General features: G+C 43.5%; 4 protein-coding genes across 6 annotated transcripts; 1 reads left to right on the top strand and 3 right to left on the bottom strand.

The window, feature by feature from the left end:
• Positions 1-1414: 1414 nt before the first annotated feature.
• LOC135401191 (peroxisome assembly protein 12-like) lies at positions 1415-3947 on the bottom strand. The gene has a single exon (XM_064633449.1). The coding sequence runs from the start codon at positions 3692-3694 to the stop codon at positions 2777-2779; it is 918 nt and encodes a 305-aa protein (XP_064489519.1). The 5' UTR covers positions 3695-3947; the 3' UTR covers positions 1415-2776.
• A 2233-nt stretch (positions 3948-6180) lies between these two features.
• On the bottom strand, positions 6181-9854 carry LOC135401192 (RNA transcription, translation and transport factor protein-like). 2 transcript variants are annotated; one of them, XM_064633451.1, is made up of 9 exons: positions 9672-9854; positions 9285-9367; positions 8360-8484; positions 8188-8287; positions 7994-8092; positions 7843-7931; positions 7698-7766; positions 7558-7606; positions 6181-6446 (listed from the first exon to the last, which is right to left on the bottom strand). In XM_064633451.1, exons 2-9 carry the CDS (start codon positions 9343-9345, stop codon positions 6292-6294), a joined length of 747 nt encoding a protein of 248 aa, XP_064489521.1. In that variant the 5' UTR covers positions 9346-9367; positions 9672-9854; the 3' UTR covers positions 6181-6291. The 2 variants fall into 2 exon arrangements, with proteins under 2 accessions (XP_064489521.1, XP_064489520.1); XM_064633450.1 differs by lacking the exon at positions 9672-9854 and adding an exon at positions 9473-9533.
• Positions 9855-10021: 167 nt separating this feature from the next.
• LOC135401193 (large ribosomal subunit protein bL17m-like) lies at positions 10022-11034 on the top strand. The gene is made up of 4 exons (XM_064633452.1): positions 10022-10273; positions 10454-10525; positions 10597-10765; positions 10836-11034. The coding sequence occupies exons 1-4, from the start codon at positions 10082-10084 to the stop codon at positions 10958-10960; spliced, it is 558 nt and encodes a 185-aa protein (XP_064489522.1). The 5' UTR covers positions 10022-10081; the 3' UTR covers positions 10961-11034.
• A 24-nt stretch (positions 11035-11058) lies between these two features.
• LOC135401190 (trafficking kinesin-binding protein 2-like) lies at positions 11059-22784 on the bottom strand. 2 transcript variants are annotated; one of them, XM_064633447.1, is made up of 15 exons: positions 22703-22784; positions 21100-21226; positions 20843-20944; positions 20651-20755; positions 18942-19227; positions 17804-17882; positions 17582-17660; positions 17082-17212; positions 16629-16921; positions 16028-16114; positions 15717-15883; positions 15492-15650; positions 14979-15075; positions 14663-14816; positions 11059-13800 (listed from the first exon to the last, which is right to left on the bottom strand). In XM_064633447.1, the coding sequence occupies exons 5-15, from the start codon at positions 19199-19201 to the stop codon at positions 13543-13545; spliced, it is 1764 nt and encodes a 587-aa protein (XP_064489517.1). In that variant the 5' UTR covers positions 19202-19227; positions 20651-20755; positions 20843-20944; positions 21100-21226; positions 22703-22784; the 3' UTR covers positions 11059-13542. The 2 variants fall into 2 exon arrangements, with proteins under 2 accessions (XP_064489517.1, XP_064489518.1); XM_064633448.1 differs by lacking the exons at positions 20843-20944; positions 21100-21226; positions 22703-22784 and having other exon boundaries at positions 13616-13748; positions 20651-20748.
• Positions 22785-24069: the final 1285 nt, after the last annotated feature.

The raw sequence follows: 24069 nt of genomic DNA on the forward strand, positions 1-24069 counted from the left end.
GTTTCGTTGATGGGTTGATGCATGACGAATGCAAAATTATAAAAGAACCGGTTAAACGGGTTAATTAGACAAATGTCAGCAGCTCCGGACAGATCTAGACGTTATGCTCTTGCTGATTTCAATTCTCTGCACATTATGAGCTGGTGCATCGTCACTGGACTGCACTCAGTTTCGGTTTCGGTTTGGAGGTGAGTGCAAAGTCCCAGAACACGTGTCACTAAATTATAATTCGAAAACTACGCAGCCTGGAATCACGTGGTCAACGAAATTAATTTTTACTAGGTTTTTGCCACCTCCTGATGTGAATGTCATCCGAAGTTTTATTATGTCAGTTTTTACGAACCGAACTCGGAAATTTGCCAAGTAAAGGTATCTTTATCCCATTAATGTGGAGCGCGTGGCGGATTGGAATTTACTCAAGTTCATGATAATTGACGCGGATATTGAGGAGCTATCCTATCTGAATGGCCGAACATCATAGTACGTACGTTTCGGAGCGCCAACCAACCTAGCGCTCGACCACTTTTAGCGAGCCCTCGCGCGTTTTAATTTTCTTGCTTCGGTACCTCACGGGAACAGGCCTTCCTCTCCCCATGTCAAGAACTCTCACTTTTTCTACTACCGCTGTGTGAGCTGGGTTTAGCAACCTCCTTTCGTCGGACTGCAGCGAGGTCGGGCAAAAAGTGGTCGAGCGCAACGCTGTGAGCGCTCCGAAACGCGTGACGTCCGGCTATTTTCTCCGATGGGCTACCTCTTCAATATCCGTGTCAACTGTCATCAACCTGAGTAAATTCGGCACACACTTCCCATTTGTGGGGTAAAAAATGGGACCTATACTCTGCGAACTTCCGATTTCAGTTCGTTAAAACTGACACAATAAAAATTAAGTTAGATGACATTTACATCAGGAGGTGGCAAAAACCTAGTACAAACAAATCCTGTTGACCGCGTGATTCTAGCAGCGTAGCTTTTATTTATTATTTTCGTTTACTTGGACACCCTGTATATATGACTTTTTCTATGGCTTTTTGCCTCGCCACATCGACGCAGGGGCGGATCCAGGATGTTGCTGAGGTCCAGACATGGACAGCGTGCGAGACACGAAATCTAGGGTCAATTAAACACTATGTGAAGACAGAAATGGAGGAGGGGGCCATAACATCTGGACCCCCCCCCCCCCCTTTCTAGAACCGCCCCTGCATCGACGCTTTGTTGATGACGGAGTTGGCGCATTAATTGTCCTTTCCTTGTCATTTCACTCCAAAGTAAAACGAAATAAAATTTAAAAAAAGGTAAATCGCGTGCACACACGTTTTGCAGCCCAAGCAGAGCACGAAAGGGAGAAGCACTTCAAACGTTTCTTCGCTTCACTTGTTCTCCTTACAACTGAGAGTAAGATTACAACACGCACGCGTGCATTATGTAGAGTTTAATAAAGTTATTAGCAATCTATTGCCACACCACTAATTCCTACATCACAACAGTGTATAATACAATTCACCACGATACACTACTACAGTGATAAAGTGTGCATGTCACAAAAACTGAGGTGGTAATCAGCAGAACGCACAACACACTCTACTGAGTATTGCTTGTAAATTGGAAGAACAGCAGTGAGGAAGCTGCCCATGCCAAGCTATGAACTACCACTTCATCAATTTCAAAAGTCTTCGTTTCACAACCTTTGTAAAACAGCATTAACTGAACACTTGCACTTGAAATCATATAACCTACTCAAGTGCATTTCTATCAGTATGCTACTATGCTAGCACAGCTGCTTTGCTCAGTGAATACAGCTTATTAAGTTACAACATGTGCTCGACTTTGCCCCCAACAAAAATATGTTTTTCAACAATGCTTATCCAAATTGTAAGGTGGGGCTTCAGCTTTGAATGGGCATGGACATTTGCCATTGAAAAGATTTTAAAAAGTTTACCAGAAGTTGCCTGCCATTGAAAGTCTTATCAAAACATACACTCTGCATAAAGCTAAACATCATTATTACTGCAGCCAGTATGCATCAACAGGAAAACTCAAAACTAACTTTGATCTCAGAGGGGGTGACAGCTATGACACCTAACCAGCATTAGTACGAACAATACGAGATCTCCACGAGCAGCATTCAGTGTGCAACATCAAATCAGTATGTTTGTCACTCGTAATATTTGCTGCAAAAAAAGAAAAGAAAAAGAACAAAAGAAATGGTTACCACCGTACCACGAAGTGCCCAAGCGGTGCTGTCCAAGTAGTGCACCAGATTTGCTTGCTTGCTTTGGATCGTTGCTCTAGAGCAGGGGCAGATCCGGATGTACACCTTGGAGGTGGGGTTGTGGTTTCTTTGTCAAGGCACCTAGTGGGGGAAGGGAACCTATTGTTTAACCTTATGATTTGGGGGAGGGGCGATCTCCCCCCCCCCCCCCCCATATGGCCTTCCCGAGGGCGGTCTCGCCTTGTGCAGGAAAGGTCAATTGAAGCACTATGTGACAACTTAAATTGTGAGGGGCACGGTATCCGGACTTTTCCCGAAGTTCAGCACCTGTCCTAGAGCAACCGATGTTCCCATTGGCACACAGAACTCAATGACAGTTTACTATGAATTCAATCATCATTCAGATCGAGTAATAGCAATGACGACTACAGAACACGGCTCTCTTGACTGGCTTGAATGACTCAACTTGAAGGTGTTCCTACTATCACATTGCCTGTATGGCAGACTTGCACCACTACGGCCAAGCAAAAAATGCCCATTACCGATCAAAAATACGCGGCTCGAGATTTAGCTCGTAAAAATTCGAACAAGCTGGGCATCAGATGCTGGGTAGCCAGTGACAGGGCAGCACCTTTTCTCAGTAACAAAACTATGAATGCAAGCGTAACAGAATACGAAGCCGCTCACTGTAAGCACTGTATCGTCTGATATTTCTTTATAGCAGATCGGACAGGTACCGTCGGCCACGTCAATGTGCCTCCTAGAAGCTGGCACTGGTACAGTCCATTGCGGTTGTCTTTGCGAATACCACCAGTCCAGGAACTGAAGGAGGAATGCCCCAGTGACGAGGGACATGGACATCCCATTCATGACACCTCTGAACAATTTCCACAGCACTGAGCCATTACCCGGCCTGCCAACATCAACGCTATGCGCCATTGCTGACGCCAGTTCAACAGATGCAAACGCAAGCGTCAAAGAATGCACTCGGAACTTTTCGATTGCGTATAAAAGCGTGCAACCGAGGTTCACGCCTTCCCAGCCAAGGTAAAAGTAAGGGTAGAGTTTAATTAACAAACGAGAAAACTTTGCGGGCGTTTGGCTGTTGCGCGCTTCCTGAAAGGCGGCGTCCACTTTTTCTCGCATGTAAGGCAATACAACTAGAGCCAGCAGCGATTTCACGATATGCTTTGTCCGGAATGATCCAGCACAGGCAACTCGCTTCAAGCCATAGTAATGCTCTGAGAAGGAGCTGTGATAGATTTGTAGATGGTACAGCTGAATGACGAGATCAGCAGCAGCGATGAATTCTTCCACGTGTGGTGTCAGAAACGCGAACCTTCCAGGATAATGCTCTGATAGAAATGAGATCAGGTATCGGGCAGCGTTTCTCAACCCATCTGCTAGATTTTCTTGAGCCAAAACTTCGAAGATTGACGGTTTTTCGATTACGTTTGTCACCAAGTGAGCAGCGTACTGCGCCATGATGGTACCGATCACGGTTGCCAAGCTCGCGTTCAGAATCACCCGTGGTGATTCGTAGCGGCACCTGGCGGGCCTCTTTGAAACGAGGGTCCTGCACACGACCTACTCTATACTATAGTATAGTTATGGTAGTATAGTAGTAGGTTTTGGTCCTGCATTCGGTAGTTTGAGATGCGGACATGCCAATTACCTGGTTGCCAACCCGCTACGCGAAATATGGTACTGGCGCCGAAGAGCAGCCACGTGGCCACGTACTGCTCCGCTCCGATAAGCGCCCGACTAGTGCTGGGCGATAGTCGTCCAAACACTATCGATAGTACTATCGATGGTTGAGATGACTACTCATTTAAGTATCGATAGTTTCACCTATCGATAGTAAGCTGGACACACACCAAACCCGATTGCTGCAAAAATGTAGGAGTCACTGCTCGTCCGAGTTCTTTATCAATCTAATCAAATACCTTCATTTATAGTTGCACAGTAGATATATTTCGAATAGTTTCGCACCGTTAGCATGAAAAACAAAAACAAAAAACGATTACATAAAACAGAGGAGCCGAGAAACGGACAGGAACTTCTGTTCTGCTTAAACCAACAAAGCAGAAGAAGAGATTTCGTGGATTTTTGTGCGCTATGCGTATGGTTAATATTATTCAGAGCAGCCACATAACGCTGTCCAACTGTAATTAGTTTATGTTACTGTAACAGTAATACGAGATTAATTCCTCCTCAGAAATGCCAACTTTATAGCGATGTGTAGGTGTATACTCCGATAGTTCGTATATCGTGAACTTCATATTTTATTTTCATGATCATATTTCTTTGTTTTTTCCCCCGAGAGGTAATTATCAATCACGAGCGAAACGCGATCGTCGAACTGCATCCGAAAAACGAGAACTCAGAAGGTTTAGTTTCCGATGGAAATATGTTCACTTTTAAATTGCGAGTGACTAAACGATACTTTGCATGTGTGAAACGCGAACTCGCACGTTTTTCTAAAGAAACATGAGTAAATTTTTAAGTTCGTAATCAACAAACTATTGAGAGTTTGCAGGAGCGAAACGCCAAATCACTATTTTGTTACCTGCTCAAATTTTAAATTCGGAGTGAAGAAACTCTTGATAGTTTAATTGCTAAAGCGATGTATTGGCAATATACTTGCCACACACACACTGGCCAACAACAAAAGAAAGAATTGGTAGTGGGCCCCGGGGATTTGTTCTGCATTTTTTACCACTCAGCCTGGCACAGTGACAAAAATGGATAAAGTGTGCAGCATCTTTGCACTTGCGTATACCGACTGCACTAAAACTCCAGGCACTCATATTTCCAGGGCAGTACACTGCCCTGTGATTCTGTTTCCAGTTTATGTGCAGAGAAATCAAATGAGAGCAATGGTAGATGAAGAAGACTGACTATCAAATGTCATATTCTGGCAGAGAGGCCTTCCATTCGCTAAAGAATGCTGCCACACTAACTTGCGGGCAAGGCTTTGAAGTATGCCTAGCACTGTGCCTTTATAGCACAAGCTTTGATTTGGGATGCCGTCTTCTTGCGAATGTTTGAGGAACGTATCCCACAAGATAGTTTGTGATGAAAAGAAGGGACAAAAAAGAAAAAAAGAAGGGACTCCTCTCAAAACACCAGCACTGGAATTTGTAACAGCTAAGATTTGCAAATTCGAAGTGTCTTAATGTGTCCAATTTATTGGAGCATTCTTGCTTTTCTAACACATGTGGGAACAAGCACATACGTGACAACTAAAGATGGAACACACACAATATTTCTTGAGATTACATGTGTTTTGCCTTTAGTTCTTGCCCCGGGGTTTTTAAATCTTTTGTCATCACGTACCAGCTTGCCTATGCCCTTTCCCTTCTGCCGTGGAGGAGGTGTTGCACATTATATGTTATTTTATTTATTTACAAGGGTTTCCTACTTCACCCTCAGGCATTAAGTTTCACCTGCCATCACAGTTAACCTGACATTATGTTTCAACTCCCTAGTCTCTCACTGGTAAGTGCGGGAGCCACACAGCTATCAATATATACTCTATTCTTCATGCTTTAGGATTTGTGATAAATTCAGTCATCACTGTTTCCTGATGAGTTATACATTCCCTCCACTTATTGTGTCTCAAGAAGTGTGGATGTTGATGTTTTATGTTTATTCTTGGCAGGCTGCTTATGGAAGAAAGATAGGAAGCATTATCTTGGGGTCGGTGTGACACCGTGAGGCATGATCTGAGGAGACGCCCCTCTTTTTTCTGTTTGTGTATGTGCATCTGTGTATGCCCTTCAGGTGAGGGAGTACATAAGCGTCGGCTCAGTGCTGTTGAGGGTTCTTCTCTTTCGGACTCTGCGATTGATTGCGGACAGAATGGGAAACTAGGTCTGGGGAATTGCTCGTTCGATTTCGGCTGTGAAGTAAGTCTGTAGAGCCTGTCATACCATACCTCTGGTAGGAACACAGACAATTGCCAGAACTTATACGTCCATAGGATCCGAGAGGACCCAGTTTAATACGCCGTTTGATACGAATGCACCACCATCCTGGCGAGAACATACTAGAAAAAAAAATAAAGGAAAAACTCGAATTCAGCGACCCACTTTACCAAGCCGCGTGTCGGTTTTTGGATTTGCTGTTATGGCTTGCACAGCCACAATAGCCTCGTTGATGCGGGTTTGCAGATCACGCAGATCATGGACGTACAGCAGTCGCAGGACCTTTGCCGCGTGGTTCAGCACAGCGTCTGGAAGTCACAAACAAATGTTTAGGCAACGTGCATAAGCATTCTTGAATGATACCACCAACAAACAACTTGAGGACTGAGTGGCCAAACCAAACAGTACAAAACTGGAACCTCATGTGCAACGTCAAGACAACAGCTTAATAATGAAGCTTTACAACAACTTTTTGCTGATACTATTTTGAAGGAATAGAACAGCATAATAACTATCATGGTCTGTGTTTGTACGTTCATCAGTGGCGTAGCCACGGGGAGGGGGGGGTGCCCCCCCTACCTGCCACAGGCTGACCCATGCAAATTGCACAAATCCAAGGAGAAAAAGTAATATATATATATATATATATATATATAGGGGGGTTCCAGCAGGACGATCGCAAAAGTTATTGCAGTTACCGGCGTCTGTCTAACCAGCATAGTTGAATACTTTTGAAACTATGAGCTTTTCAAGCTACTTGAAATCTCGTGAGGCGGCCTCACAGCTCATGACACCCCATATACAAACTCATTATTAGACGTTCAAATATTCTGTATTTTCATCTCTCATCTCGCTGAGTGCGCAAGCATGACTTTGTGGGCGTACCCAGGACCAGCTGAGGGTTTTCTTTGTTTTTGTTTTTTTTATGTATCCAGCCCCCTCTACCTTGGAGGTCTGGCTACGTCACTGACGTTCATGCAACCTATACTAAACAAACAGTTATACTGTCTGTTGTATCTGCCACGGAAGTGTAGGAGCACAACACAATGGTGTGGGGGGCCTCCCCACACAAATACCGATCAGATGCCATAATTTTCCCGCTCTTCTGCCAACACTTCAAATATCCAAACTAAAGTCACTGCGATGTAGAAGAGTGTCTCCTGTTCTATTATGGTGTAGTTATACACAACATCCTTTTGTGCAGATCCCGCAATTCTGAAAAACTGCAAAGGAGCGCATATGATCGCTCATATTTTTCAATTAATTACAACATTTCTGCTTGGTAATTAATTAATTGACTGATTTCTGTCTTTGTGGCACAAAAGCAACAGTGACCGTTTAGGTAACCAAATCAAATCCCGTCAGCATCTCTGCAGCATAGTGTCGAATGTTTACTGATAAGTGTGCTGCAATACTTACCTCCAGATTCAAAACCAAGACTACTCTCTTTCAAGGGGTAGGGCGTTGCCTAGTTAAAAAAACATAGACATGCAAAAAACATTGGTGCACTGCTGCTATATTGTCTGCATTACACTGCAGAAAATATTTAAAAAGCCAACCTGCTTATGCTCCTTTACTCTTTCCTGTCCTTCTACCGATAGCCGATCTCTCACTAGACTGCAAATCCCCTGAAATACAGTACACAGGAACATAGCTACAGAGGCAAGAAAATGAACAGACATAGGGGAGATAATGGTACAGTACCTGAAGGGTGACTAAATGGTCGGGATGCTGTGCGACATTGAGATACTGAGCAAGTGCTTTTACTCCCTGCTTAAATTCCTGGCTCTCAACTGAATAATTTTATAAAATAATGAGCACATTTCATTCAACATATATACATTACTATACATACAGTTTAAGTTGTCCAAAGGATTTTCATTCACGACCGTTGGTGCACTCGACTGCACAACTTCTTTCAGTTTCTCCGCACTAGCTTCCTTAAACTTGTCAACTGAAAGTATTTGTAAGATGTGCGCACTCAATAATACACAAGTATCGATACTCAGCACTCTTTGCTCCCCATTTTTACAAAGATTTGGTGCTCACCATTATCTCCGTATTCAAGACGCACAGACAGGGCTAAAAGGTAGTCTGCAACAGCTCGTTGGTTGCTACTCTTGTGCGGGCATCCCAGATCCGTCAGGTACTTGAAAAGGAAGGCAGAAGGTGTACGTCGCAGATACAACAACCCTGACAACGTGAACTACATGTTTCTTACAGCTTCGTAGGCTTGCGTCCAGTCCGAGGAATCCGTCTGCCTTAGGCCATCCCGGTCCTCGATTTTATAGTGTCTGATTTTTTGGTCTTCCAGCCACGACACAAGAGCACGGAATTCCCCTTGACCTGTGTAGGTAAAAACACGTAATTGTAGTGAGTGCCGACAGTGAGCAGGATGACAGTACTAGACCCCTGCATTTTGTTTTATATTAGAGGCGTTAGGTTATGTAGTAAGCATTATCTGGTTATGTAGAATGTTATAGCGAATTCGGGTGGTCATTTCGTAGCAAAACGGCCGAGCGCTCAGAAATTGCTAGGTCGGCGACCGAGCTGGATCACGTGACCGTCGCCACCCGAACATGATTGCTAGGAATCTAGCAGTTTTAGGTACTTGGATCACGCTAGGGGCGTCGCGGTCGCAAGTCTTCGAGTTCTGTCGTCTGCTAAACCACGTGATTTCAACATGCGGGCCAATGAGGGCACTCGCCACCGTTGCAGTGCGGATGTGACGACACCGGATACAGTTGAGCAATCTGCTGCTCGATCGTTTTGAGACCGGGCAAAAAAAGTGCTAGCTAGCAAATTCCGAGCGCTCGGAAAGCGCCACGCGAACATGCGAGATTTGCTTCATTTTGACCAAGCGAACATGACTGCTCGAGATCTGGCAAAAAAAGTTGCTCCGAAATGACCACCCGAATTCGCCATTAGTTATATGTACTGTTTTCAATAAGGCGGAAAAATCGGGTTTTATTTCAGGAGCTGTAAAACAGGGTAAAACCAGGCAATATCGAGTGGAAAAGTAGAAAAATAGCGCATCTCGCATTTGAGATGAACATGAGGTACTGAGCGACTGTGCTTAATGTACAGAGCTTAGTGCTCCCCAGTGCTTCTATGCCATGAAATGAATGTAGCACACAAGGTCTTACTTTGAATATTGAAGCTATCAGGGTTGTGGTATCCGAGGGCAGTAAGCTTTCGCTTAAACATTCTATGCCTGCTCCACTTCCCTCTGAAATACAATGCAACACAATAGTCAATGTGTAGGAAATTAAGCTGGCGATGTGAACAATAATCAGGTTCACCAGCATTCAAACTAATTTCATTCAAAATTTACTCCGAATATGTGCATGGAGTATGCCGGAGAAGAAGCATGGAAATGACCACGAATATCTAGAGATTGTACAATTCGGATAATTGCTCCACGTGAACTTCTGGCAATGCTAGCAAGTCGAACGACGAACATTTTGATGCGTGCGAAGTATGCTACATAGTCATCTGGCACACAAAAAATTGAGAAAATTTCTCATGCTTACAGCAGATAACAAAGATTGTCTCTCCAACGCAGAACACACTAATGAATATCTGCACTATATTATACGCACTCCATTGAAAGCGAAGTTATGAAAACCGGCGAAAAAAAAGCAAACACCAAAATATAGACGACACTAATGTCGATGTCGCCGCCAATTTCGTGGTGTTCTAATAATTTTATCATTTAGTATTTATCATTACTTGTTTTCGTCTCCCCCATATTCTACTCCACGGCAACATAGGTGATTAACTTATTCATTACAACTACATAAATTTTCAAGCTTATTTAAAAACTTCTCGCTCTTGACACGATTCCTCCGATTCCTCATGGAGAAGCCAAGCGGCCAAGCCATGAACCAAGCGAGACTCAATCCGATCTAAAGAAGCAAAGACAAATTCAATCGTCCGAAACATGGAAGCGGCTTCACGTTTGGTTCCTCAACTTCGGTATCGTGTATCCCACAGGCATAGAAATTTAACCTGTTCAGAAGGACCTTTAGGACGCATAGAAAAAATACGAAGGACACTAACTGCACTTCTCAAACATGAGAGAATTGAGTTGAACTACCATCGCGCTGACGAATGTCGAGGATATGCTGAACGGGTAGGGCACATCTGTACTCCATAATAAGAATGTTCGCACGGGCAGCAGAGGGACAGTTAACCATCTAATGGATGGAAAGATACGCCTTGTGCCAAACATGTGCGACGGTTAAATGACCCAAAAGCGGTCGATGGTGTGCGTTTGCCAGCCGACATCTAATGTCACGCTTCTCTTTTTTAGCTCATCACAGAGGCAATCCGCAATGGGGATACTCATGTCAGAACAATGCAACTTGCTGACTTTTGGATCAATGTAAAGCCTAGTTCACCTGAGTTTCCCCTTCAGACACTGGAAGCCCACCTAATCCAATCTAATCTTTGTAGGAAAAACAGTTGATCCACAAGCTTTTCAAGGTCCTGGTGCCGCGTTACGCCAACTACGATGGGTCGTACACAGCAGTGCATATTCTGCAGACACCGTTTCACACCAACTATAACACCAATGTTCCAGGCCCAGATTATCGCCAGAATTGGGTGGCGCTGGAGTTGAAAGGTTTGCTCTACCTATATACTGGCATGGCAAATGTGCCCATCATCGTTCTACAACTATACCTCCTTTGCAGGAAACCCGTATCCTCCTGTTCCTGGCCGACTACAGCCGAACCCATTCTTTATCCCCAACGTTCTCCTTTCGGAAGCGAAGCGCGAGATGCACAAAATGGAATTTCCAGCGAAGAAGCTAGCGTAAATGTTGTTTGAGTGAAATGAGTTTGTTTTTCAGGCCTTAATATAAGAGTGAATAAAACTTGCATTAGTAACAGCCTTGAAGAAAATTAAATGCTCCTGTAATGTCAACACCTCATTTTATTACTTGAAATGCTTTAAAAGATTTTCTTGGACAACAAAGTCCTCAGACTAGCTAGCCTTGTACACACAATACAAGTCTATCTATCGACCTGCATGGTACACACACACACACGAGAACAAGAACAAAATATCTGGGTACTGCTGAGAGAGTATGGGAGAACTAAAAATATGACCTCCTGGACAAATGGGTTGCACGACATGATCACCTGTGTAGACAGCTGTACATTCTGCTGCGTGCTGGCTAGCTAAAGTGTTTGTGCACACACACTCAGCATATAACGACCGTGAGCAAGAGAAAGTCCCTTGTAGAGGACCTTTCAGTGTCTGGTAGTCAAGTACTACACCAGCCAACATCATTCACATTTATTGGAATTTGAATATATGAGTTTGAATATAACGAACCGCCCCATTCATTGCTCAGCATAATTTTTCAAGTTCAAACAAATTTATCTGATCTACTGTTTGAACACCCACGTCCCGAACGACAAGCTAGCTTCGTATTTTTTTTCTTGCAATTCTGATTCTTCACATGAGGCTCATGTATACAGACATGTACTATCCTCCCATTTGTCACATTTCCATTCATCTGATACAGGGCATTAGTTCGAAATGTTACGTTGTTTAACTGCCCCCGCTCCACCTCAATTTTGTACTAGTCTACTTGTTACACACGTGTAATGCAAGAACAATTTATCACATTTTCATTAAGTAGCTAGAGCTTATTTTGAGATGGCTCAACAATGTCTTTCATTCTCAATATACTCTATAATGGTGAGCTAGTAATGCAGCCACATAACACCAGAGCAAGCAACAAGGCAACACAACCACAGAAGCCCAATTACGCAAATATTTAGCGCATAGCTGTCACCAAGTACTGCACTGTATGTCAAGAACAAATGAAATATTCTGCGTAATACACACACCAGTACATTAACACAGTGTTTGGATGCACTGCAACACATGCATTTTACAGTTGCATACGAAGGCTAACTATAATCAGCATTAGAGGGAATGCCTACTCCCAGGTAATACAAACAAAAGGCATTCTAGCAATCATTAAATATGACTGTATAGCTGTTTATGTACCTTGGGCACATTGATACTTGGGCTGAAAGTTTATTAATTTTTGGCCACAGCTGCATTTCGACCGTGGTCTCATTGGCCAGAACACGTTGAAGAATGCCTAACATACTGGCACTGACGGGGAATGCGTATACCACACGAACAGAACAATCACATAGATTTATACACTTCTTTTCCATGTTGGCACCTGAACCTTCTTGTACAGCAGGAGCCTAGTGGTCAAAACGTACTCTGCACCCTGATATGAACTGGAATGGATGCTGCTTACCTGACCTTGCTCCCGAAGCGGTGGACAACCACAGCAGTTTTTGATTTTTTGGGGGGTGGTATTTACCATTCGATAACTAGAGCATGCTCCATGACAGTCAATGAGCAATACTGAATCAAAATGAGCATGTATGTGTCCAGCTGCGGTCTTAAGATACCTTCAGGAAGAAATCTATTCAGCCACAAAAACTATTTCCAATATCTAGGTGTAAGCATGTACAAAAATGGGATATTTTAACATCTGAAAACATCATCAGGAAGTGTATTCCTTTTCTGGCCAGTGGGTGGAGCCAGCAGTTACACATCAAAGCAAGGCCATGCAAATTATGTTCCAGTTCATACAGAGGCCCAGAGTGGAGACAAACTATTTTGGTACGTGTATATTTATCACATGTAACATGCAAAATACTTGTATACCTGTAAACGATAAGCTCTCTTCTGCTCTAGAAATATATGGAGAACTACAATGGATCTAGGTATTGTTTTCATTGCACAGAACTGAATGTGGGCCTATATTTATACGTACATATCCTTGTATCTGTGTAATGGTCCTATAATACTTATTCTGTACAGCTCATGGAGCGATACCAAGGACAGTGCACAACACTGACATGTTGCAAAGCTTGTAACAAACAGTAATAAAGTTTTCCTCCTGCAGAGATATTATCTTATACTACGTCTCACGTGTGTCATAGAATAACAAATGCAACTTTTGACAGTACCTAAAACGAAGATATGCCAGAGCTTGTCAAACACCTGGGAACACATAAAACTTGCAGAGGAGAACAACATATATAAACGGGAAGTCTATCGCTGGACGACGACTTAAAGGCAGCCATCAGCAGCTTAAAAGTGCTTCGTTGGAAAGACATAATAACGTGCGTTCAAGTCATCGTCATTAAACAACCTACACTACAGTGGAAATTAGTTGTTCTCACTTGCAAAACTAGCACATAAATACTACCTGTTGGCAAGAACTTTAATGTTTGAACTACCCCAACTACATGTACCATGGGAAGCACCAACAACTACTAGGAACGTAAGCTTCTAATAGGCACACCACAGGCACTGCGCCCCATGAGGGAAGTTGCCTCATGGGGTTACAAAAGTCTACTAAGAGGTGCCTAAGCTTTGTGCACTGTTGATGCCATGCTTGAAGAGGCACTGACGCTGAAACGTTGCACGTTTCTGGTCTGCTGTCCTTCCCGCTGCAGAATGATCTTTTGTAAATGGCAGGTCACGAGGTGCCCTGAAAGCTCTTAGCAGACGGCCTTTCACATTGTGCATCAGGTCGGACACTGAGCGATGCTCGGGGCTGCCTGGACGAGAGTTGGTGGGTGAGGGATGGGGAGTGGGGGGAGGAGAGGATGCCTATGGGCAGGGGCAAGGTGAAGGAGACCAGTAAATTAACTAAGACGGAGAAATGAGGGTAGTTGGTGCATAGGTCTTCTGGATCAAACAGCAGCAGACAACACAAAGACAATTGCCCATAAGGGGCCTTGGGGTAAAAAAAAAAGAAAGAAGAAGAAACGCTGTTGTTGGTACAACAAACGACACAGCGGTTGTGTTGTTTGTGTCTTATCTCCTGTGCTGTTTCATCCAGTGGAGAGCGGTAAAGTAGTGTTAGTAAAATAAAGCGGAACAAATTATGATGATAAGTACTCATAAGACGTTAACTTTCTTGGGTTCTGAAGCGTGATGCTCGCTCCTCATCTCGATGAATTGCAACCACGTTAAAGCCCGACATGTGGCACAAAAAAAATCTATTTGAGTGCACAGTGTTAGAATATTTTTTGGTTTTATAATTTTCGTGCACATGGGAACCGATGAGGGGGAGTCTCAGCACCAAAATGCTCTCTTCACTCAAAGCTCTGCATGCCTTACTGTGGCCACTAGCTGTAGCTCTGAGGTCCCAGTTATTTGCACATTAAAAGTATTTTATTTTATATTTCTCAAAAGTGGTACAGCACTTTTGTTGGCACACTTTCATCTCGGCATTGCAACAAAAATTTGCGTGCAGTAAAAGTGGCAACGCATGGCATTTTACTACAATCCGACGTTTGGTCCGCTCGATCGATATAGTGCATCGATGTAGAGTGGATTGCAAACCGAAAGTGGGAGCATACGAACTCTGCGACATTGAAAGGTCACTTTCTTTCTTTCATTCTTTCACTCACTGTATTATGTTGAAGTGTATGGAGACTTCACTGGAGAAAGTCCATACTCTACTCACCCCATGCCTGTCAAGGACAACCTTCGGAAGACTAGCCCGGATATCTTCCTCTTGCAAAATCGCTGCCAAGCCCTGAGCTGCCGCAACACGCCCGATCTTTGGTACCGCATTTATCCTAGTTAATACAGATGTTGCCAACTGTGGTCCCTTGCAGCTGCGAAGAAGACAGCATAAGGCTGAGAAACTACGTACAAGTCGTCGCAACAGCAATCCAGCAAAGAATGGTGGCTACGACTCACAACGAAGGGAAGGATACTTGTTTTTGCTCTCAAGAATGGAAGCATTTGTCAATCATACTTTGTGAAACTCAGCTCACCTGCTGGTCACATTTGTAGAGCTGGTGCAGCCGGAGCTGGTGGTGGCAGTGAACACGCATTGAACTGAGCCAAAATTGCAAGCAGGATGTGTCACCTCTGTTGTAAAGAGAAGCGGGACTCAGGAAGGGGACTCAGGGGAAAAACAGAACTAGTTTCATTTCGTTGCATTTTATTTATTAGTTTATTAGAACTTAGTTTACTGGAACTAGTTGCTGTATCTCAAGCATTTCAGGCACATGGCTGAGCCTTGTGGTCTTACCGTTACCGCGAGTGTCCACCGTACGAATTATTTTTGCCTGCACCAACTTCTCGTGGCAGCTAGTCAGCGTAAGTACCACGTATCAGTCGCACCAAGTGAGTGTGGGCAGAACCAATTTTTGTGGTGCACGTGCACATTGACCACGACATCATAATTTCATAAACCTGTATCTTCCACATCAAAATTGTTCAGGACACGTGCTTGGGATGTTCCACATGGAATGAGATAACACTACAAAGCAAAACGTGCACACCTTGTTCCCTCGACAACAGCGTTTCAAGTGCTAGGCCTTTCATTTGTAGCGATAAAGAGGCCTCCTGGGCACCTTTCATCCTGATGCCTTCAATGTTCTTAAAGATGCCACCAAGACCGGGCATGGCCAACTGCTGCCACTGTTGCAATGTCTGAGAGCCTGCACATGCAGAACATTTTGTGTTGGCAGCGCATAAGCAAACCGTTCAGCTGTGGACTAGCACACCCTCGAGTGGCTTCACCAACTGCAGCTTGTCTGGGATGCGGAAGAGCCGTCCGCGTGACAGGAAAGACCCTTCCGATGTGAACGAGTCTGGCGTGTGGCAACGTCCCAATTCGCCGAGGTGGGGTCTTACGTCCTTGTGTGGGCTGAAGCCTATACTACTCAATGACCTGCAGAATGTTGAGCGGCAGGCGGTCAAGTTATGCGTCATGGCAGTGCTCAGCTCTACTAGGACTGACCATCACATTGGCAAACACTACATGATGAGCTACTACGCAATACATATGAGAGAAAAAACAGAAAGCCACACTTACGAATATTGGCTGTCTTCGTTGTTATCTGAATCCTGGGACTCTTCAGACTGACTCCAGTGTGTCCTCCTACGATGTCTGTACATTGGCCTGAAATTAATTTAATTATAATTTTAGTTCTTTTTCATTGATTTTTTTTTCTTCATAGATTCAGATTTGTAAAGAATCTAAAAATAAATCTGATGTCTCGGAATTAACAAACAAAAATGTGTTGAGTATCCTTCCAAAATACTACTTCTTTACGCACCATGATAAGGGTTCAAGCAGTTTTTAATTTTGGAGGAAACTGTTGATAGAATATTTCAAATCCACTCAGCGAGAAGCAACTCGCTGGTACGTGCTTTTGGGTACACTTTAGTTTGCCGGCGTAAAATGCTGATAATGGTACCATTTTGCGATACTGAAATATTTAAGTTCTACGTAAATGTGCAAAAAGAAAATCCTGCTTGAGGACACCAGAAAAGTGCACTAGATTAAAATCCCAACTAAGCTGAGTTTTGCTAAAGTTCAGTGCTACTGCGTAACTTTTTAACCTGCGCTGCCATCTAACTGGCCATCTTCAGGTTTCACTAAGATGCTCAAGAACAAAAAAAAAAAAACTTACTTATGTGGACGCTCCAGATTAAAGAAACTGTCGCCTTCTCCTCTGCCAAGTGACACTCTGAGCTCCCGTGCAAGTGACTCCCCACCCCGACCTCCCACGGCAGTACCCTGTTCGCGTGTAGCCATCATGGTCGGCATGCTGGACTTCCGGCGCAGCTCGGCCTGCAGTTCCTGAAATGCTTCGAGGACCTCTGCGTATCGACTGCGAACTTCAAAGAGCTCTTTGGCCATCTCTTCCTGCACAGTGTGGCTCCCATTCAGCTGGCTGCGTAATTCTTCCGCTTCCATCCGAAGCTGCCGACAGATGAAAAGGAAGTTGATGGGGGAAGAACAAAAAAAAAAAAAAAAAAAAAAAAAAGAAGGACAGACACAACCTTCTCAAGGACACAGTGCATATGACAGAGTGCAAATCTAAGTTAAAAAAAAAAAAAGAAAAAAATGTTGCAGTGTGTACCTCCTTAACAGTTCTTTGCAATTCTGCCACGTGTGACATGAGGCTCGAAATCTCCTCTTGCTGCCGCAAGCTGGCCTCTGTCCTTCGTGACAACTCTTCTTGCAAGTTGCATGATTCTTTAGCTGCATTGGCTGCAAAAATGAAGACATACATACATGAGGATTGCGAGCTCAACTACCAAATAGTCAGTAAAAGCTGATTACAACAGTTTTTGATAGCTGGAAGTAAAGGCACTGATTGGACAAAAAGTCTAATCACAAGGCTCTATCTGTAACTAGTAATATATCTGCTTATCTATAGATGTAAGTCACGATTCACATGTTGGATCTGTGTATTTTCACTGCTCAGATGATCCATACGACAGAATCAGTTTGTGGTGCAACCCACCTTAGCGTGGTACATGAAAGTACGCTTGACAATGCTGTGCATGGTGGTTGTACCTCTAGTGATGTGCTTGTATTTTGGTGAAAAAAATATAATGATGATGGGATAAAACTCACATAGCTGCTTGATACAGTCATTGATGAGCTGAATTTCCTTTTTCTCCTCTGTTTCCAGACTAGAGATACGAGCTTGAGACTAGAAAGAATGATGTAGGTTACGGACAAAATAAAAACAGCTCCACATGCACATGACTACGGTATTTATGACCATCCGCAATAAAAAAGCGGTTTTGTGTATGCCATTTCTAACGTCAATATCGATAATGTGTAAAGACCTACCTCACACTTTAACTCTGTATTTTCTTGTTCCAGTATAGAAATCTTCCGGTTTAGAACTTCAAATGCTGTTTCTTCATCACTATGAAATGAAGATGCACAATCATACGAACATAAAACTATGCATTTTGGGTTTATAAAAAAATCAAGTTTTTCCAAGCAGCTCACTACTACTTCTGATGTTTTCTGTTTAGCACTGCTGAACCAATGTTCCTGCCCCTTACTGATTATATTCAATATTAGTTCAGTAACACATTTTAAATGGGACATCTGTCTGTATACAACCTATGATATGTACTACCATGGAAATGTGAGAATAAATGAAAAAAAAAAATCTATTCAGACTGCACCTCTACATTTGGAACAGCTGTGAGTTTATGGAGCACAATGTGCAGCAAATGCAAGTACAGTATGCTCTGGTCTGCCAATACAGACAGACAGACAGACAGACAGACAGACAGACAGACAGACAGACAGACAGATCGACAGACAGACAGACAGAGCACTTTTAGGCAGTCTTGGGTAAGTTACTTCTAAAAAGTAACTGAATTACAGTTACAGTTACTTTCTTGGTTAAGTAACTAAGTTACAGTTATAGTTACTTTCTTGGTCAAGTAACTACTTACAGTTATAGTGACTGAAAGAAAGTAACTTACATTAGTTACTTTTTATAAAAACGACCATGAGAGGGTGATACATCGTTAACAACATGCACTTATTTACATTTATTTAAGCGCGATAAAAGTATTATTGCACTTAACCTGAAGCTGTATAAGTCAATATGTGGCTCTCCCACAGGGAAAAATACGACATGTGTACGTACGTAAAAAAGGATCGACAGTCGTTCGAGTAATTAGTTACATTTTGCAGTTACATTCACAGAAATAGTAACTAGTTACAGTTAAAAGCTACTTTTCTGGAAATGTAACAAGTTACTGTAACTAGTTAACCCCAAAAGTAACTAGTTACAGTTACAAGTTAAAAGTAACTTAGTTACTACGCAAGACTGCTTTTAGGGGTCCAGAAATAAAACGATGCGGAACTACACAATTATTCTCCAAAGTACCAGATGAATGTCAATGTGTAAGAGGTGATATGCAGAAAGGGAAGGACATGCTATCAATGCAATATAAGGGCGTACCATGGAGTGGTAGCGTCAGGAGAGTCCTCCTGCGCAGAATAAATCTGCAAAAGACTCGCTTTGAGGCTGAGCTCATGACGAAGCTGGGTGACAGAGTCCTGGCACTGGGTCAGGCTAGCTTCGAGTTCTTCTACTTGCTGTCGCAGTTCCTTCTTCTCCTCCAGCAGGTTTTTGCCAATGTGGGCAGCAAGCTCGAGATCCCTCTCTTTCTCTTCTAGCAGCCGTGTTAAAGCATCCGAGTCATTGTAGGTTCGGGTCATTTGGCTCAGACGTTCACCAGAGAGCACTGAAAAAAAAAAAGAAGAAGAAAATGGTTGGCCAAGCAAAATTTTCCCAGCACGAGTTAGAGCATGAAGTTTTCGGGAAATTTTTTTTAAAATAAATTCGGGGGGTAAATAAACATGTCCTCTAAATTCATGTGAATTCCGGTGAAAAAATTTCCAGTATGCTAAATTCGGGGAGAAATCGGGCTCAGTTCCTCAAACTAACAGTACTGGTTAGGTACAAATGGTGATGTAATTGCATTTGCTGCCAAACAAGTTAGTGTGCATTCCTACAGATGTCTCAGTGAGGGCAATTTGCCCGGTAAAAATTGGGTTTCACCCTAAAGAGGCAACCTTCAATTGGGGGTGAAAATTCGGGAAAGAATTGGGTTAAACCCTAAAACTTCAGGCTCTACACATGAGCCACAGTAAATCGAAGCAACTGACGAAGTGTCTTTTTTTTTAAATTATTATGAAGGTCATTGATTCATGATGAAGATTCTCAGATTTAGTAATGTATATGATGTTTTGAGATACAGTCAAACTCCTTTATAGCGAACACCTTTTTAACGAAAATACCACTACAGCAAATTTTTTGGTGGTCCCGCTGGAGCCCTATAGGTCCAATAATGGGCATCCTTTTTAACGAAAATACCTTTACTGCGATTTTTTTTTCCTGTCCCCTGAGTTTCGTTGTAAAGGAATTGGACTGTATAACAATAATTAGGGACACGCAAATACCCAATTTACATGATACATAACGATAAACGAGCAAACAACTAAATAAATAAAAACATACAGTACCATTTGGAAGATGTTTGCAAGTAGTTTCAACTACGAGAACATTTCAAGTTACCTTCCCGTTTTTCCAGAAATATTCCATGCACTTGAAATCGGTAAAAGAGGATGTGCTATGGCGACTTTTTCATTCGCAGGTGTTCTCTGTGCAAAGTTGCAATGCATGTGGTTATCTCATGTAAGCGTTCAAGGTTGTCCTCCTTTCTGTTTCCGGAAGCAGTTCTGCGTAGCTGCCCATGTGTGGCAACCTGCACGTACAGATTGCGTCTACTGCTGTGTAGCTCGCGTCCCTATCAGATTCCTCAGTAATACTAAATATATCTGGTAACGTTCAATGATGCACAGTAGTTGAACTACTGCTTTGTATGTAGTTGTACGGTTGCTAAAGCCACCTAATGATAAATAACCTTAAACTATCTTTTCCATTGTTTATTACATATCTCCATCAGACTGTAAATGAGGACTGGCAGATGTCACAGACTAAGCGACCACGACCAATTACGCCATCTAGATTGGGAAAAGGGGAACACACCACTGAACGAAATGGCAGCGACTGCTATGTAGGCACAGGAACAACAGCTGTAGGACATTTTGTTGTACGTGCCGTTCAACACGGGACTAAATCGACGAAATCTGTTACAAACTTACCAAAGTAATTTAACGTTTCTTCAATCAACTCCGGCGAAAGGTCCACCAGAGTATCAGTATCCTTTAGGCAAGGTGTACTGATGAACCAGTCAGCATTCTCATAACCTGCATCCAGGTATTGTGAAGCATAAACGCAAATCAAAATTGGGTTTGCTTTTACAAGCCCGCAGCGAATGGCAAGAAACAACGTACCCGAGAATTCAGTGAGAGTGTCAGCACGCAGCCGATATCGAGGTAGCTGCTCCTCCAACAAACTCACAAGCTCGACTTCCGAGTTGCACCCACTTCTCAGCTCTGCAAACATTCGCACCATTCCAGTTTTATGCAACAAACGTCGGGTGGGCACGCTGAGAAAGGACTCAGATTTTGATTCCCTTCTGCATATACTTAGATACCTTGCTTTTAATTCTGTACTATGGGAATCGAATAAAACAGAGCTCGACACTTACCAGTGATGGTTTCAGCATTCTTTGTAGCTGCTTCCTGAGCCTGTAGGGTGCCACCTTCTGGGGAGTCCAGCTTGGTGGCAAGAGGGGCAGGTGCCCCCACCCCTTGAAATGTCCCCTCCCCAATATGCTGCACGAGAAAATCCACACAAAATAAATATAGGCTGCTACACCTTTTGCAATTCTTTGAAACTAATGAATGGCATGCAGTCACGGGTGTTCCCAGGACTTTTGCAGGGGAGGGCAAAGATCATCCAAGGGGAGGCGAAGCATGCAACTAATAGACACTGGACACGAGAACGATGACAATTGAAACCTCTCATATGCAAGGAATCTGGTGGATAATATTCAGGTTATTATGATGACATCTGATCAAGATGACCCGCGGGTTCCCACAGACGGTGATCTTGGAGTTCCAGAGGGGGCCACAACAACGGGATGTTGTCAAGCGCTTGAATATGCAAGAGTACACATGGGTTCTGTACATCAGTTTTTATGACATATGACAGCACCTGAACTTTCCCCTCTTTATGTCATTGTTGAAATTTTATTGTCTGTAGCACCCAACAGCAGCTATCTATGTGACTGGGAGGAGGCCACAAGTGTTCCAGGATTACAGACAAGGGCAACATCACAGGAAATTAACAGTATAAAGCCATCACACATGGGAGGCAAAGGACACTGCCTCCTGCCTTCATTGGGGAACGCAACAATGACACGACTTTATCGCAACTGCAGATTTAAAGCACAGCCGTGACAACGACGATATGTAATACTAAAAGTAACGTTAGTAACCGCACAGTTTGTGCGCACTCTGACCAGATCGCTACAGAACCACCAGACCAGACAGACCAAGTACTGTGTCGGAAGTAAAGCTGAGATACACACGAAGATCGGTGAGCCCAACACATTGCGGGCTATCAGGAAATCCAATATAAGAATGTCACCTACTCTCAGCACGAAGGTGATTTATTGAACCCATGCGAACAATCTCAAATCACTTAATTAGAACCAAACAGTTGAAATATATCAGCCCTGCGTCGCTTTACAGGAAGTGCAGAAAAATTTCACAACTTCTCACGATCAGTAAATAGGTCAATGACAACGACCATTCTTGAAGCCACTATCCACAAGTTGCGTCTCTCATCCGATTATAAGTAAGATTTCACGAATGTCGCATGTTACGAATGTCCCAGGCATAAATATCGCGTATCTAACGGATAAAACGATAGGGTCAAATCTCCTACCGGTGCACAAGGACACTGTATGTGTAGACAGCGGATCCAGATTTAGAGTCGCTGGCCGCTAGATTTCGACTAAGCTATGCCAAACAAAACCTTCATAAACACAGGACACACCTATTTTTGGCAGAGGTTTCTGACTTTCACGAGCTTTCACCGCTACTCAGCCCACGAAAGAAAAGTACTGCTGATTCAGCCATTCGTCTTTTTCGTACTTTCTTCTACCACAAACATAAACGATGCGGTTTCTCCTCGTAAACATATCCACAGTACCCTGAGATGAACTAGGTAGGGGATTTCGATATCATCACATGTTCAACACACCGCCTTAGGGTTTCCAACACCCAAAGCCAAACAATACAGACCAAGGTTATTAGACCACGGGGAAGCAACGCAGTGAGAGGAGCGGTGAGAGTGCGCACTGCACGAGCGTTTCTGCTCAGGGCATCCTCACGAGGTAACGCAAAGAACGCGCACAGTCAGTGCCCGCGCCTATTAAAAAAAAAGGAAAAAAGAAAGAAAAGAAAAAAGAAATACAAGAAAGAAAGAAAGAAAGAGAGAGAGAGAGAGAACAAGAGCAAGCATACACTTACTTATATACTATGTACTTTCCAGTTCCCTTGTAGTCGTAGTTTGTTGCTGCAAATGCTTCTTGAAAGAAGACAAGAAGAAGAGTGAAGCATTCTTTTTTCTTCTATCTTTCTTGTGCATAACATAAAATCTAAAAAAAAAAAAAAAGAACCAGAGGGCTTCCCTCAGGGTATTGGCGAATATAGAATTTGGAGAGCGCAGCAGCGCAAACCGCAGCTCGGTATTTCAGTTCAGTATGACATCGTTTCCTTGATTTGATTACCTCGCGAAAGGTTCTCCGGCATCGACCTCGTCCATTCCAGAAGCAGACGTTACCTCTTTCTCGTGATGCCTGTTTGAGCCAATAGGACACTGGCGTCAACTTTTCTAGGATTAAATTAAGGCATGTACCCACCGTTGGCGGGCGTTAATAATGTGCCGAAGAAACTGACACGCGCTGTGTGAGTTGGATCTAAACTGGCGCAGAAATATACGGGCACTGGAGGACGGACTTTGTTATTACTTTCGTTTTGTTACTTTTTCGTAACGTGCGTGACGTTTCGTGACACCCAATTGTGTAGCAGAGATGGTAATCCACGAGTTATCCGTCGATTGTTGTGAAACTCTGCACTGTGCTATGTACGTCGCTCCGCTGTCTGCGTAGCTCCGCAGTTTCCCTCTCTACCATACTGCCCGTGGAACGACCTTTTAAGGTTCTCCCTCCCCCCGAAACCGTACCTTTCGTAGAGCATTTGGGAGAGGGAAACGAGGGTGAACTCCTCCTCCCCCATACAAAAGTTCCCATAGAAACCCTCCCGAAATGTCTTTCTGACTACGCTGTGCAGTCGGCGTGAAAAGTAACCAGACATCGCTTTTTGACTATACAGTACTTGTACCTCGTCTGCGGCCCCTCCGTCAGCTCCGCAGTTTCCCTCTCTCCCCTTCTGCCCGTGGAGCGACATCACTGGTCCCTCTCCGAAATAAGGCCCCTCGTCGCACTGTATTTGAGTGTGGAAGTATATGCTTAATTCCTAGGGGGCACACATATTTCTGTAACGAAGTACACAGAAGAGAAACTTGCGTGGCAGGCGGAACGTTTGGGCAATCCTGGCCTAAGTGCATATAAGTCGCATGCCATATTTCGCCTATATCACCTAGCCGT

Source organism: Ornithodoros turicata, chromosome 7 (genome assembly GCF_037126465.1).
Source record: "Ornithodoros turicata isolate Travis chromosome 7, ASM3712646v1, whole genome shotgun sequence".
Taxonomy (NCBI): domain Eukaryota; kingdom Metazoa; phylum Arthropoda; class Arachnida; order Ixodida; family Argasidae; genus Ornithodoros; species Ornithodoros turicata.

What these genes read in the sequence shown, in the direction of transcription:
- LOC135401193 (XM_064633452.1), top strand. Translation starts at nt 10,082, where the DNA reads ATGGAAGCGGCTTCACGTTTGGTTCCTCAACTTCGGTATCGTGTATCC. An exon ending in GTCGAGGATATGCTGAACGG is followed by an intron (nt 10,274 to 10,453) that starts GTAGGGCACATC and finishes TCTCTTTTTTAG; the next exon opens with CTCATCACAGAGGCAATCCG. An exon ending in TTGCTGACTTTTGGATCAAT is followed by an intron (nt 10,526 to 10,596) that starts GTAAAGCCTAGT and finishes TAATCTTTGTAG; the next exon opens with GAAAAACAGTTGATCCACAA.
- LOC135401191 (XM_064633449.1), bottom strand. Translation starts at nt 3,694, where the DNA reads ATGGCGCAGTACGCTGCTCACTTGGTGACAAACGTAATCGAAAAACCG.
- LOC135401192 (XM_064633450.1), bottom strand. Translation starts at nt 9,510, where the DNA reads ATGCTTCTTCTCCGGCATACTCCATGCACATATTCGGA. An exon ending in ACTCCATGCACATATTCGGA is followed by an intron (nt 9,368 to 9,472) that starts GTAAATTTTGAA and finishes ATTGTATTTCAG; the next exon opens with AGGGAAGTGGAGCAGGCATA. An exon ending in TCCTTTGGACAACTTAAACT is followed by an intron (nt 7,932 to 7,993) that starts GTATGTATAGTA and finishes AAAATTATTCAG; the next exon opens with TTGAGAGCCAGGAATTTAAG.
- LOC135401190 (XM_064633447.1), bottom strand. Translation starts at nt 19,201, where the DNA reads ATGACCCGAACCTACAATGACTCGGATGCTTTAACACGGCTGCTAGAA. An exon ending in ATACAGAGTTAAAGTGTGAG is followed by an intron (nt 17,661 to 17,803) that starts GTAGGTCTTTAC and finishes CATTCTTTCTAG; the next exon opens with TCTCAAGCTCGTATCTCTAG. An exon ending in AACGAAGACAGCCAATATTC is followed by an intron (nt 15,884 to 16,027) that starts GTAAGTGTGGCT and finishes AACATTCTGCAG; the next exon opens with GTCATTGAGTAGTATAGGCT.